The 15,127-nt window shown below is 42.0% G+C and overlaps 1 protein-coding gene across 3 annotated transcripts in view; it reads right to left on the bottom strand.

Moving 5' to 3' along the window:
• rsu1 (Ras suppressor protein 1) overlaps window positions 1–15,127 on the bottom strand; it is a 168,128-nt gene that overhangs the window by 63,481 nt on the left and 89,520 nt on the right. For all 3 annotated transcript variants that reach the window (XM_084340835.1, XM_084340834.1, XM_084340836.1), the window contains exons 5-6: window positions 11,661–11,779; window positions 10,077–10,159 (exon numbers count right to left, since the gene is read on the bottom strand). In XM_084340835.1, the coding sequence (XP_084196961.1) occupies window positions 10,077–10,159; window positions 11,661–11,779 (202 nt within the window). The remainder of the gene's footprint in view (window positions 1–10,076; window positions 10,160–11,660; window positions 11,780–15,127) is intronic.

The raw sequence follows: 15,127 nt of genomic DNA, 5'->3' as shown, positions 1-15,127 counted from the left end.
AATTGCATTAAACTATAAAAATTTTACTCATCTATGAGTGTGCATGTATTTTTTTCACGATGGAAAAGGGCCAGAAAATTATGTTTTCAGTCACTTTTTAAGGAGAAAAATGGCAAAGCTGTTTTCTTTGAAAAAGTCTGGTAAAAGGGGTTTCAAGATGGCTTCCTGAAGGTCATGTGACAAATTAAAGCATTGTTATTGGTTCCTTATGGTCTTCCCACTCTTTTAAAGAATTGCATCATTCAAAGGGATGCATTGTGGAGATGTGACAGGCTAAAAATGGGTTCGTGCCTGAGGGCAACACGGTACCATAAAGGCAAAGTTACGGACCTGGAAGTATCGGAATAGGTGAAAATTTGGAAGGTTAAATTTTCAACATAGTTCACTGAAGCTAGTGAAGACATTGTTAATATAGAGGTCCCTTAGCCTGACGAGGCCTGACCTCTGCCATAGAGAAAAGGCATTATCTGTGCTGGGAGGGAGGAAGAGATGATTATTATGGATGGGGCTGTGATTAGACAATCCTTGGAGTCCAAAAGTACATCTAAATTGAAACCAAATTTTAAGGGTGGAGACGACAACTAGGTTACATGTAAACTGGGATGACCGAAAGGGCAATTTTGATGTAAGCAGAGCTAAGAGTGAGGTAGAGCAAGATTTACACCAGTTTAATTCAGGTTTGCGGATCCAGAGAATCATTTTGTGTATGTTAGCTGCTCAATAGTAGAGTCTTAAGTTAGGGAGTGACAAACCACCTACGGACCTATGCCTTTGTAAAAAACTCTCTCCTTATCCTGGGAGTCTTGCCTTTCCATATAAAAGATGAAATTAGTTTATTTATAACACGAAAAAAGAAATTGGGTAAAAAGATCGGCAAACACTGGAAAAGATACAGAAAGCATGGAAGCATGTTCATTTTGATGTAATTTACCCTGCCTGCTATAGTTATATGGAAATTATTCCACCTTTCCAGGTCTGATTTAAGCTTGTCGATTAGGGGTGGAAAGTTGTTCTTGTAGAGATCTGACATCTTACGGCAGATATGCACACCCAAATACTTAAAGCTGTTTTTAGACATTTTAAATGGGAGATACACATTGGGGATCCCAAGGGCTAAGTTATTTACAGGAAAGCATTCACTCTTTGAAAAGTTCAATTTATAACCCGAAAATATTCCAAAGCTGTTTAGCAATTCAATTGTCTTAGGGATGGTAGATATTGGATCAGAAATAAACAATAATAAATCATCCGCATATAAGGAAGGTGTATGTTCCAAACCACATCTGTGGATTCCCTTACTAAAACTGGCCGATTTAAGTGCGACAGATAAAGGTTCGATCGCCACGGCGAACAACAGCGGGCTCAAAGGGCACCCTTGGCAGGTTCCTCTGCTAATTGTTAAATATTAGGATTTCATCCCATTAGTGCTTACGGACGCTTTAGGGGAAGAGTATAAAAGTGCAATCCAAGATATATACTCAGACCCAATGCAAACCTCTTAGAGGCCTCAAACAGATAACTCCACTCCACCCTATTGAAAGCCTTCTCCGCATCCAAGGAGACCACCACTTCTGGTGTCTCCCCGGATGCTGGAGAAAAAAGAATGTCAAGGAGGCGGCGAATGTTGGAGAAAGAGTGCCGGTTTTTCATAAACCCAGTTTGGTCGGGTGAAATGATGCTTGGCGTAATTGTTTCAAGTCGTAAGGCCAGTGCTTTAGCTAAAATCTTATAATCAGCATTTAAAAGAGAGATGGGACGGTAAGAAATACAATCAGAATCTTCTTTACCCGGTTTTAGTAATAAGGTTATTGACGCCTCGGTGAGAGTTTGAGGCAGGGCTCCCCAGTGCAAAGGACACTAGGCCTTTTCATACAGAGACTCCTCATTATCGGCTCAGTGAAGGCTTGCCATTTCTCCACCTTTGTTTGTTCACACTGAACCAAGCAGCTCCAGCGTAAAGCCGCACCAGTGTGTCAATTCATACAGCACGGCGGCGCTGCAGATCCAAAAGAGGCATGACGGTACACATCATGACGTTGAGATCTATGTTGTTATTTTTTACAATGTGTTTCCCCCTGGTGTCCACCTGTTTAACTAAACATGTATCGGCCAACTGTTTATAATCATATAGATGCTGTTATAATGTGTTGTGATTGAATTACTGACCCACCATGCATCATGGAATGTGACAAAGTCAAGTTTTTTGCTCTAAATTACATGATTTTATAATCGCCATCAGTAGTGTCTGACTATCACTCGCAGGGAGGGATACTGTTTCCTGGGGGAAAGTTCACTGAAGTCTTGGTTGAGAGGGCTGACCGTCGCAGTGATTTTTTTTCAATACAAGTTGCCAGAGACAGTAACTACAACAACACAATAATGGAAGGTGACAGCCTGGCTCTGCTGCCGGGGACAGACGCTGTTTTTCAGGCAGAAATGTGACGAAGAGTCAGTAGGATAGACAGGATGACAGACACTTCTCAACGTATAACTGCAGTATTTTTTTCCTCATACAAGTTGCCAAAGACTGCCAGTTACCACGTTACTGTTGTTTGGTCCTGTAACATTACTTTGTGGATCATTTCTCTTTTATTTGATGAGTGAAGGATCTGTTTACCTGTCCGGCTGTGAACACCATTAGACCGACACACCCTTGATCCACACCTCCAGCTTTTCCGTTCACACAGACACTGTCTTGCTTCTCTGATACTACCTCTGGAGCCGCATCAGAGCCGCAACGAAACTGTCTCCACATCTGAAACTTTCACAAAGATGACGATGCAGAGAATCGGGGCATGATACCCGCACTGAAAGGGCAGTGTGAATGGGGCTTCTGACTCCTCTGCATAGACCATGTTAGTCGGATTCAGGAGCTTCTCAAAGTGCCCCTTCCACCACCTGACGATATCGACAGTCCAGGTCAGCTGTTCTCCTCCATGACTGAACACAGCCTCTCTGAAGTCCTCCCACACGCGAGTTTTGCTTCAGCAACTGTGAGGTTGAAGTGCTTTTGGCCTCCCAGTACCTGTCTGCTGCTTCAGCTTTGAAGCTTTGAACATGGCCCACTCAGATTCCATGTCCTCAACCTCCCCTTGGACACGCGGGAAAGTTTTCTGGCAGTGGGAGTTGAAGACCCGATGAACCGGGGCCTCCACCAGACATCCCGTCTGGACTATTGTAATTCTCTCCTCCATGGTCTTCTTCGGAAATCTCTTCATAAACTCCAACTGGTCCAGAGCGCAGCCGCTCGTATCATCACCAGAACTCCCTCTATTGAACACATCACTCCGGCCCTGCAACTCCATTGGCTCCTTATGAAATCCTGCATTTAATCCCACTTTAAAGATCCTTCACAACCTGGCACCATCGTATCTCTCTGAACTTATTCATATCCACACACTTTCCCGCACTCTCTGATCCTCTTCTACCATCCAGCTCTTTGCCCCATCTGCCAACCTAACTACCATGTGGTCAAGAGCTTTCAGCCGATCTGCCCCCAGCCTTTGGAACTCTCTCCCACCAGACATTTGCACTTTTGACACTGTCTCCACCTTTAAATCCTGCATTTATCTTTGCAAAATTGCACTTCCACACCAGTGTTACCTGATTATATTGTTTGATGTACTGTTGTTGTTATGTGTGTTTCTTAAGGTGTCCTTGAGTGCTTTGAAAAGCGCCTTTAAATAAAATGCATTATTATTATTATTATTATTATTATTATTATTATTTCCAGTTCAACTTCACTACTGGTTTGGGTTCATCAGGTCTGTCTGGCAGCCTCCCCCTCATCTGATCCAGCTCACCACCAGGTGGTGATCAGTTGACAGCTCTGCTCCTCTCTTCACCCGAGTGTTCAAGACATAAGGCTGCAGGTATGATGATACAACCACAAAGTCGACAATCCTTGCCCTAAGGTCACCTGGTACCAAGTACACTTATGAACCACCTTATGCTTGGACACGGTGTTCGTTATGGTCAATCCATGACTAGCACAGAAGTGCAATAACAAAGCACCACTCAGGCCTAGATCAGGCAGGCCTCCCAATCAACCCCTGCAGGTTTCTTAATCATCACCCACATGAGCAGAAGAACAACACAGTCACAGATGAAACCATTTCCTGGACACCACCCAAGGCTGGGTAATCTGAACTGCTGTTCATTGTGTAAGCACAAACAACAGACAACCTTGCCCCCATTGACTTGCAGACGCATTGAGGCTACCCTCTCGATCCTTGGGGAGAACTCCAATACCGTGGCACTCAGCCAGGGTCTTGTGAGTATGCCCACACTAGTCTGGAGCTTCTTGCCCTGGGCAACTCAGTAAGGAGTGCTGCCCCTCTCCAGGAGTTTGGTTCCAGAACCAGCACTGTATGTGGAGGTGAGCCCAACTATATCTAGTTGATATTGCTCTGCTCTACCTCCTGCACTAGCTCCAGCTGTGACATTCCAGATATCAAAAGCCAGCTTGAGAAGCCAGTGGTCAGGACACACAGGTCTCCATCCTCATCTGCCACTGGATAAACAATTGACTCAACCCCATTTTTCTAACCTGCGAGTGGTAAGCCTAGTGGTTTTTCCACTAGCACTTTTGGCCACGCCAAGTCAAATCGGGCTGTGCTGATTTGTTTTTCAATTACCATTCCATTACCACTTTTACTGTGGCGAGTTGAGCCGAGCTACGCCCAGCGATGGACCTGCTCCGGAATAGGGCCTAGCTGCAGTCCATGGCTTTGGATACACAAATCCAAATTTTTTCCAAAAAGTGGACTCTTCCCTAGTGGTAATGTAATACATAATCACCACCCCATCCTTCTGCAGTAGCATAGCTGTGTGGAGGGTGTGCAGTATCACTCAACCCTTTTTTTTTCATCAACACAGGGCTGACATGGTGTCAGCTATGTCACAGCTGGTTCCTTCATGCCTTAGATCACTTCATATTGCAGGTTTGTGAACTTGTATATGTTATCTTAAAAGCTGTGCTTTAGGGCACAGCTAATGGGGATACCTAAAAGAAAAAAAACATAAAATCTGCTTCTAGACCTTGGCATTACAGTGGGCATTGTTGGGACCGTCCACATGGTTCTGACATCAGAACGGCCTGCGTGTAGCCTAACGCTTAAATGCAGCCTCCTTGCACTCACAGAGCCTGGTAAACAAAGGAAAGTGCACCGACCCTAATGTCCAGTAGGTGGCGCCTGCTTGTCACAGTCCCCCCAGGTTTGAAACTCCCATCTCCCATTGTCTGTGGGCGCACCTGAATGCATCAGTTCCACCGGCACCGGTGGAGGTAATACAGCTGCAGACTCATTTCATCGCAGTGCCAGAGTTATGTGTTGCTGGAACCATCAGCTTTTGCCTACGCAACTATTACTCTAATGGAGCATACAGATGTCTGGATATTTTCCCGCATAGGCCACAGTCTTTCATCTCGCTGGACGAGCCAAAACTGCCCCGTGTTCACCAAACTTGCTCCGGATCCAGAAAAGATGCTGTGCAACCAGCCTCTCTTTACCTGCCTGCAGAAGGAGGATTTTTCCTCAGAAAATGCCCACTTTGCCCGTTCTCTTAATGCCCACTTCGCAGGACGCTGCAACCGCCTTTAATCCACGCTGAGGAAGCGAGCTGGATTAACCTCTTGAACCCGAGCGCCCCTGGTACCGGGGGCAGCTGCGCATGTTGCAACACATACCATATAAGAGAATGCTAACCATGTAGCAACATATTCATGCAGCACACCCACTTAACGGGAAGAAGCTTGGCTAAAAGCTCATGATAACCATTTTCACCTAATGGAAACACAATTCCGACACCAAGCAACTAAATGAGCACGTAGAAAAAACACGCTAACGGCGCATGTCCGCAAAACTGGCGCTAGCGATTACGCAACTTCATGCTAACGATACAAATGCAGTCATATGAAAGATGGGACTCTACAAATTCCAACAGTATAAGTCTCATCACTCTACGCCCCAAACTCACTGAAACAGCAGCCGAAGAAGAGCAAAAATAAACATCACTTTATACAGACATAATCATGAATTATGTCTTACATTTGCGGTTTTGTGATTATAAATTGTGTTCAAGTGCATTACACCGCCTGCAGCGGCTAATCCAATGTGTCTGTGTCACTTTGAAATGATTCCTGACAGTTCAGGAAAGGTTTTGGTTCCAGGAGGACAGGTATGGTGTGGAGTAGGTAGGACCCTTGTCTTCGCGCACAGTGTATTTGCCTCCTTGTGGTTGGCGGATAGTTTGTGTTGTCATGGATTTGGGGACTGCACCTCGATTCTATTGACTCTGACGGTTCGATAGAGGTGTCAATCATCCAAATTGACCAATGAATTCCCAAAATGTCGCTAAGTCTAACCTGTCGTGGGTGATTGACAGCTCCTACGGCATTACGCACCAAAACACAGAACACACAGCGGAACACTTTCTACATTGGTTTTTGACTATTTAGATATAGTTTTTTTCTGTTTTCTTGCCATTTTCTTCCACACACCACCACAAGGAATAATGGCAGACAGGAATTACAACAAAAAGTACAGAATTTCGGAGGTTGCTTTTAATATATATATATATATATATATACATACAGTATATATATATATATATATATATATATATATATATATATATATATATAAAATATTATTAAATCTGCTCCAGTTGGAGTCAAACTTCAGTTCCTTTGTATGGTTTTCTTTGAATGGGAAAATGTATATAGGTCTGGTTGATTTTTCAGAACAAAGCCAAAACAGGTTTTAGAACAGTATATAGATGGGTGTACCCAAATGGCTAATTTCCGCCTGAAAAATGTCTCTACTTAAACCTCTCTCACTTTGCTCTGCTTTACTTTATTAGCATCAGTCTTGGATCAGGTAATGTTCAGATTTTTTGCTATTACTTGCTGGAGGTTTTGGGCTGCAACTGCATGATTCAAAGGGGATATTCACTCTAAAAGTGTACAGTTTTGTTAGGTGGAAATGAAATCTTTCATTAATGCTGTGTTCCATCTTCATTTACTCTGACCCAGTAACATCTATACTAATTCTTACACCTTTTCAGAAATCTCACAAGTGTTACCTTTATCATGATACCAAGATTAATCATATAGACCATGTTGTTGCAGAGATATACTCTATTCATTATGGGCATATCATTTTCGAGCAGAGGCCTGAGCCAGAGGCCTAGGGCTCAAGACACGACTACAAGTGAGGCTTATTTAGTGTCTGGGCAGATACTAGAAGTTATTGTGTATTGTATGCTTGTGAGCTACATTCTTTGTTTGTGAGTTTTGTGGACCGCCGTGTCCCTCTTTTAATTGCTGTTAGTTTTACGTTGTAAAACATGCTGTTTGTTTCTCCTTTTCGCTCATCACAAGCTGATTTGAGCCTCTGAGTGTTAGCCTAGCCGCTGCTAAGGGCATTACCCCTTTGTCTTGGTCTTCCTCACTCTGTCTCTCTAACTAACCCACATGTACATGTACACACATATTAGGGGTTACGTGCGCTGACCGGTGCGAGGCGCTATTGAATCCCTAAGGATTATTAGGGCCCAAGCACTGACCAGTGCGAGGCCCTATTGAATCTGAAAGGATTATTAGGGCCCAAGCACTGACAGTGCCAAGGCCCTATTGTATCTGAAAGGATTATTAGGGCCCAAGCACTGACAGTGCCAAGGCCCTATTGTATCTGTAAGGATTATTAGGGCCCGAGCACTGACCAGTGCAAGGCCCTATTGTATTTGTAAGGATTCTTACTATTAGGGCCCGAGCACTGACCAGTGCGAGGCCCTATTGAATCTGTAAGGATTCTTATTATTATTCATCCACCTCTTTAAACCTAGTTTTGGCGGCCTGAACATACCCCAAAACTCGCCAAACTCGGAACGTACATCACACCTGGTGAAAAATTTGAGAATTCAACATGATTTGGGGTGGGTGTGGCCAGGGGACTCCATAGTGCCACCTAATGTCAAAAAAATTGTATGCAAATCATTTTTGATCATCATGAAATTCACAGGACTCATAGGTCTCATCAATTTAGCCAGGAATTTGTTTTATTGGAATTTTTGCCACAACAGGAAGTCGGCCATCTTGAATGGCGTGCAGCGATTTTCATTTTTCCGACACTTTAGGATGTTCGCAGACTCACCAAATTTGACACATAGGTTCAGACTCAGGAGTAGTTTAATTTGATGCCACAACTGCCCTCAGCTGCGGCACAACACCTCAGTAGCGCCCCCTAATGCCTTTTCCGATTTGGTACGTACAGACAAACTCCTACAAACACCAAATTTTGCACATGCATCACCAGTCACGAACATTGATATTCGAAGTTCAGATTACGGTGCCATTTTCACACTTTTCCTGCCTCGTACTTTAATGAACTCATTCTACAGATTTAACACCACAGACTTCACATTCACTCAGGATCGTCCTCAGACCTTGAAGATGAAGACTTATCACAAACTTTTGCCTCAGTTATGGCTGGTGGGCGTTGCGGTGCGCTCCATTTTGATGCTTCGCCATAAGCAAGAAGTCCTTATGACTTCAACATACAAATTCCCAGCTACACCAAATTGCTCACACATGTAGAGGGGCTCGCCCTGAATATGTCTTTGCATGAATACTCTGTGATATCTATAGTGCCCCCTAACGCCAGGTCATGTGAACAACAACTTTCTCCGATCTCCATGAAATTTGCAGGACTCATAGGTCTCATCGATTTAGACAGGAATTCATTTTGTGGAATTTCTCGCCCCAACAAGAAGTCGGCCATCTTGGATTGCATTCTGCCATCTTCTTTTTTCAAACATACAATTTCCCATCTACACCAAATTCGTCACACATGTACAGGGTTTCGCCCTGAATACGACTATGCATCAATACTCTCTCATATCCATAGCGCCACCCACTAGACACAGGAAGTCACTGCAAATTTCATTGTTGTGTTTTGGGTGACATGTATCCTATTAAGGTAGGATGTGCACACCCTCTGATGGCGCCACAGCCGGACGTAAGTGGGTCGAGGGCCCGTTTATCACTGCTTGCAGTTTAAATTATTTATTTAATTTTAATAATTATTATCAATAATTATTAATTTCTAATAACCACACCTGCCCTACCATCAATTCCCAACAGCATTGACTACATCAGCTTCACCCTTAGCCTAACTGCGACAGCTCTCAGAGGGTGAAGCCTATATGAAATACATTAGCTGCCTATAGTAACTCCAGATTCTACCAGTATGGGCTTAGCCCTCTACTCCATTGGCATTAACTGAAGAAAATGATTACTTTGGGGAAAACAGCTCAGGTCGTGCAGTTCTTATCCTGCAGGAGTGGCCCCGAGGGGGTCCTGTGCAGGGCCACAAGGGCACAAATGAAAATCTTCACTACTGTGCATGTGTGCAGGGATGAGCTCAGGCTACATCTATACTAATACAATCTGAGTTATGATACTTAAAGGAGCTATTTGTAATTTCCACCCACCTGCATCAAACAAACAACGTTAGATGTTACTTACCATTCTAAAGACATTTTGTGAGTTAATCTTTTAACTCGTCCACAGCTGTCTCCAGTTTGAGAAAACCTCGACAAAATGCACTCCTGTTTAGCTTCTTTTCTCTGCTGCGGACATGGTATCTTTTCAGGAGCTGTTGTTTGAGATGATGATAAAAGTCGTTTTTCTGGAGCTTGTGCATCTTTGTGTTTACTGAAGCTGTTAACTTCTCTGCGGTAATTCCTCTCGCCAGCTAGACTTCTTCATCATCTCTTGCAGCACACTAGAGACTACAGTGACTCACTATTTCCCCCCAGGCCTGGCGGACTTATTACAAGAAGATTCAGCCTGTACCTGGCTTCTTTGCAGTGGATAACATAGGCATCTTGGACATGACACCAGATATGTTACTTCCTCACACTCTGTTGATATTGTTAGTTAATTTTTTAAATGTTGTAAACTAAAATTATGTCCAGATCTCACAAAATGCACCTTTAACTAATGATTTAAACTATGGGGCTTTATCGGTATCAGATAAACAGTAATAAGTCTTGTGTTGACATTTACTTACTATTTGAAGCTTTGTCAGCTTCCCGATGTCAGCAGGCAGGACCTCAAAGTCATTGTCACTCAGATAGAGAGCACGGAGAGTTGCTGCAAAACAAGCATCTCTGTTAATCTGTGTGTGCTAACTGTGGAGCTAAATGTGGAGCCACAAAGCTACGTCTGCTGTACAATGCTATCTATCTCTTAACATCAAATCCATATCTCACTGTATATGACTAATGTAGTTAGAGACTCCTCTTGCTCCTGCTTCACACATTCTGACCCCTCTGTTTGCATCTGAGAGTTAGATCATTATCAGTTGATTGTGTTAATTTGCCAGTCTCAGATGAGTGCTGTGAGTAGTAACCAGAACATTTCAATAATGATACAGTTTAAAACAAAAAACATTTGGACAAATGTACTAGTTACAAAGACAATGACTAAAACAGTCTAAAAAACAAAAACAAAAAAATGCATCATGATAGGAGCATTAATGCACACAGTATTCCAATCCAATCATTTGTTATTGCCTACATCTGGTTATATTTAGTCTTCAAGAAGAAACTGGAGGAAAGTGTCTCCATACTGACAGTTTGTATTGTGTTTGTGTACCTCAGTCTCCGCAGAGATTGATCTGTATAAGCTGGAATGTATTAATACACTGTAGTCCAACACGTTGTTCACTGCATTCGGGAACTAAGTTGTTTGCACTTTGGTGGTTTTTAAATTATAGCCATGCAACAAGTGTGCCCCAAAACCTCAACTTTGAGGTGTAGGGAGAGGCCATCTATTCGTGCTGTATTGTCCAAAACTTGTGACTTGTTCAATGAGAAAATTGCCACTATCTGTCAAATCACCTGCAGAGGTCAAGTTAATCTGTGCTCTGCTTACTGTGCTGAATGATGCTGAATGTTTGTTGACATTACAGAGCAAAACAATGGTCATTTTGGACATTTGTCAGCGGTTAAGTATGTCAGGGAGTAGTTTTATGCAGTTTGTGTGATTAATGGAACAAGAAGTAGCTGTTAGATGAAGAGCTGCAGATAGACTTCACATCTCCATCTTCTCAGTGAGGTAACCATGTCCTTGTCCTTCAATAACAATATCAGGTTCATTATTAAAGCATTGGGTTTAAATCTTAAATATTGACAACCAGGTTTTTTTACCCCTTTGACAACATTGTCTTGTCTTGTAAGTCGTTAGGTGGTTAGTGAAATGTGATTCCTGCTACTCTCTGCTGGGACTCTGCTGCTGGCCCTGATGATGCACATAGCACAAACCTTCAGTTAATTATTGTAGGGGCTGTCTAAGCAAAACAATAGTGGGGGCAGTGGGCAAGTAATGTAATTGGTGTATGCCTAAACACTGATTGCCCACAGGAATAGCCAGTGGTAGCAGTGATGTAGTAGTAGTAGTAGTAGTAGTCATCACAATAATAGATTGTGAACTAATAATTTGTCCTTTATCCTATGATAAACACAACTTAGGGGCAGAGGAGTGTGTGTGTGTGTGTGTGTGTGTGTGTGTGTGTGTGTGTGTGTGTGTGTGTGTGTGTGTGTCTGTCTGTCTGTTTCCGAGCACTTGCAAGCATGTGTTAGTGTACACTTACTTAGGTAGAAGAAGTTTCCAGGCAGGGAGTTCTGGTTCAGGTTGTTGTAGGTGAGGTCTAACACTTCCAGAGCTGGCAATGAACCAAATCCTCTGGGCAAGCTGCTCAGGCGGTTCATACTGTGCTCACAAAGACACGTACAAAACATGCATCACATACACAAGCTTCACTGTACAGTGCACTTCATATGAGCCTTTTGCTGCTTTCAATTAAAATTCAGAGGGTAAAAAGGAAGTCCACAAACATGATTAAACAAAACAGAAAAAAAACATTACCTTGTCCATGAACTCAGGAGGCCCTGAGGGACAAGTGAGAATAAACTTTTTTTTTTCTGGTGCTCACTTTTCTCAGTTCTAAATTATTGTTTTTTTAATGTGTTGAGCCCAGTGGAAACAAATGTTTTTCAATAGAAAAGTAAGGCTCATTTTTCAAAATGTTTGTATCTGTAATACTCATTTTGACAACAAGGGGCTGCATACAAACATTGTGGAGACACAGAGGTGGTAAATTAAAGCCAGATTGTAGAAATTAAACATGAAAGGCATTATTTTACACATAATGATGCATCTTACATTTAATTTAATTTCATATCAAATGTTAATGATTAATCCATATTGTCATAAACATTCAAACCAGCAGTGTTACTCACATACTTGCACTTCCATATTTGCGCTTGTAGTGGAATGTAATAATTATTCCATAAACACCTTTATCAGCCAACTCAAATCTTTAATCAATATTACCTCATTCAGCACTGTGACATCATCACATTCCCTCCCCTGGAGCGCAGCGGAGAGGGCCGGACTGTTTGGTAACTAACTGATCCACTTATCATAATCAATGGTAGAAATCCAAGATTAAATCAAAAATAGCATTAAAGAATGAAAAGCCTACTCTGCATATTTTACCAGTATGATTTTAGTTTAGCACACACACTGCCTTCTCCAGTCAGCTCATCTGGAACATCTTCACCACCTGCGCATATGGATTGTATGATTTATCAAAGCCTGGAAATAAAGTCAGCGACAGCTCTCACAGAATCGTTACACTCCATATCCTCATTGTGAGTCCTAATCATGATGCAGGCCCAGTTCACGTATTAAACTTCCATTTTCAAATGATATCCCAGGCTGTGGGATACCACTGATTGTCGCGCATAATTTGAGCACATGAAGCAGTCAATCTGATCACTGAAAATGTAGAAATGCTGCAGTGGCACTCATGCATAATGCTGATGGATGCAAGGACTTTCACTTTCCTCGCACTGTAAAAGGACAACGTGAATGATGAAAGAATTAATAACAAGTGTTTTCCAACCTCCAGCTCACACAACTCGTTTTCTGTGCCAGAAATATGCACTTTCTTCGTCTTCCTCTTGGTTGTGGCCGTGATTCTCTATTCACTGTAGACACCCATTGATGAGAAGGCTGATAATGCACAGTATTCCACCCGTGACACTAACAGCAGATTAGTGCCAAGTATGACATATTCCTCTCCAAAAGAAACATGACAGTAATGTTACATAACCTGCTAACATATAATAGATGCATCTGGTGTGCAGCGAGAAATTAAAACTCCCCTGGAGGAACATGGATGCTTTTCATCTTATTTAGGACATGGGTTGTTGTGCACTTCAGCCTCTTGTGGTCAGAATGAGTATAACAGAAACAAACACTTAGAAAAATGAGCCTTAGTTTCCTCTTGTAAATTTTCTTTTTTCACTCGGTTTCAAACCCACAGAAAAAATAAAATTCTTGTGAAAAAAATGTTTTCACCCGGCTCGACACATGGAAAAAAAAACATTTAGAACTTTAGAAAAAATGGAGCGCCAGAAAAAAAATGCGAGGTCTTCTGTAATGAACAATTTTGCCTCATTTACAGTAAACAGTGTCATCTGCAATGGTTGTTCGTTTGAAAATGAAGACAACAACTCCCATGATCCTGTGCTACTCATGACTTTTGTTTGGTTTAAGAGATCCCTAGTGGCAGGAATTACAAGGATTACTAAGATATTCAAAATATTAGACAAGATTAAACAATTTTTAAGCGTTATAGTGACAAATTAATTGAAATAAGATTTAAACAATTTATTGACAATGCAGTTATTTTAGAAGAGCTTTCCTGCTGCTTTAATACTGACAAATCAATGGCAAAACCCAACAGATCAATGGACATGAGCATCCACCTGGTTATTTATTATAACAAACTAGTTCTTAATACTGTCATCATACCCCACATCAGCTTTAGGACTGTCTTGTCAACAGCACAGTATGTAAGGATATTTCAAGGCGATGATGTAATGATGCAGACATGACTGCAGTAACTTCATGCCAATTAAATTTTAAGATGCCTGACCTACATAAATTCTCTCATACTGTGTTTACTCCTCTTTGAGAAAATAATTAGGTACCCATGCAGTCGTTGTGTGTTTCTTCATTTTGATTTTTGATCTTCAGATTGGTTTTGACTTGGGAGTCCATTTTGAAACAAGAAACAGTATAGCAGTCAGTAGAGGTGGGGGAAAAAATCGATTCACATAAGAATCGCAATTCTAATCATCCATGATTTGAATCGATTCATAAACTTAAAAAATCGATTTAAAAAAACATTTTCTTTTTTTTTTCTATTTTGAAAAATCACACAACACCAGTTCGTGTTATTTATGTACAGTTTATTTTTGTAACTTCTGGGAGAAAAAGGCAGCTGGCCTAAGCTTTTATTTAGGCAATTTTATTAATGCAAGTTATTTCTTGTACAGTAAGTAAGTTTTAATTTGTTTAGCATGAATAAATGTTACCTTTTTTTAATGTTTGCCTTTGTGTGATTACATCATTGGAATCAGTTTGTTTAAAAATCACATTGTCTTATACAAACTGCATTGTCGATGCCATAATTTGCCTTAACACACTATGCACTGTATCAATTTTTGAATTGAGAATCGTTTGAATCGAGAATCGATTCTGAATCGAATCATGACCCTAAGAATCGGAATCCAATCGAATCGTGAGACACCCAAAGATTCACACCCCTAGCAGTCAGCTGGTAACAGATAATGGCCGCGTTTCCCAGATTCGATCGTTCTTAAGGACTTAAGAAGGCTCTTAAGAAGGGTTCGGCTAAGAAGGAGCGCTAAGATACGGGTGTTTCCCAGATGCGTTCTTAACTGCCTTCTTAGGAGAACCTTAAGATCAAGCCAAAGAAGCTTCCTAAGAAGCTCTTAGTGGGAGCTGTCCACCGCGGTGCTGCTGTGCTGAATCAATCGATGCCAGGCAAATCGATCACCCACCTCTTTATCAGCGCATAAGTGTGTGTGTGTGTGTGTGTGTGTGTGTGTGTGTGTGTGTGTGTGCGTGTGCGCTGTCAGACCGGGCTGTCCAGGCAAAGAGATCCAACGGCCGTTGGACAGCCCGGTCTGACAGCACGTCCAGTGGGGAGAAGTGCTGACGCACGTATGCATTTATGTAAAC

The sequence above is a fragment of the Pagrus pagrus genome (assembly GCF_965226575.1).
Source record: "Pagrus pagrus genome assembly, chromosome: 20".
NCBI lineage: Eukaryota > Metazoa > Chordata > Actinopteri > Spariformes > Sparidae > Pagrus > Pagrus pagrus.
This window is presented reverse-complemented; position numbering and strand designations above follow the sequence as displayed.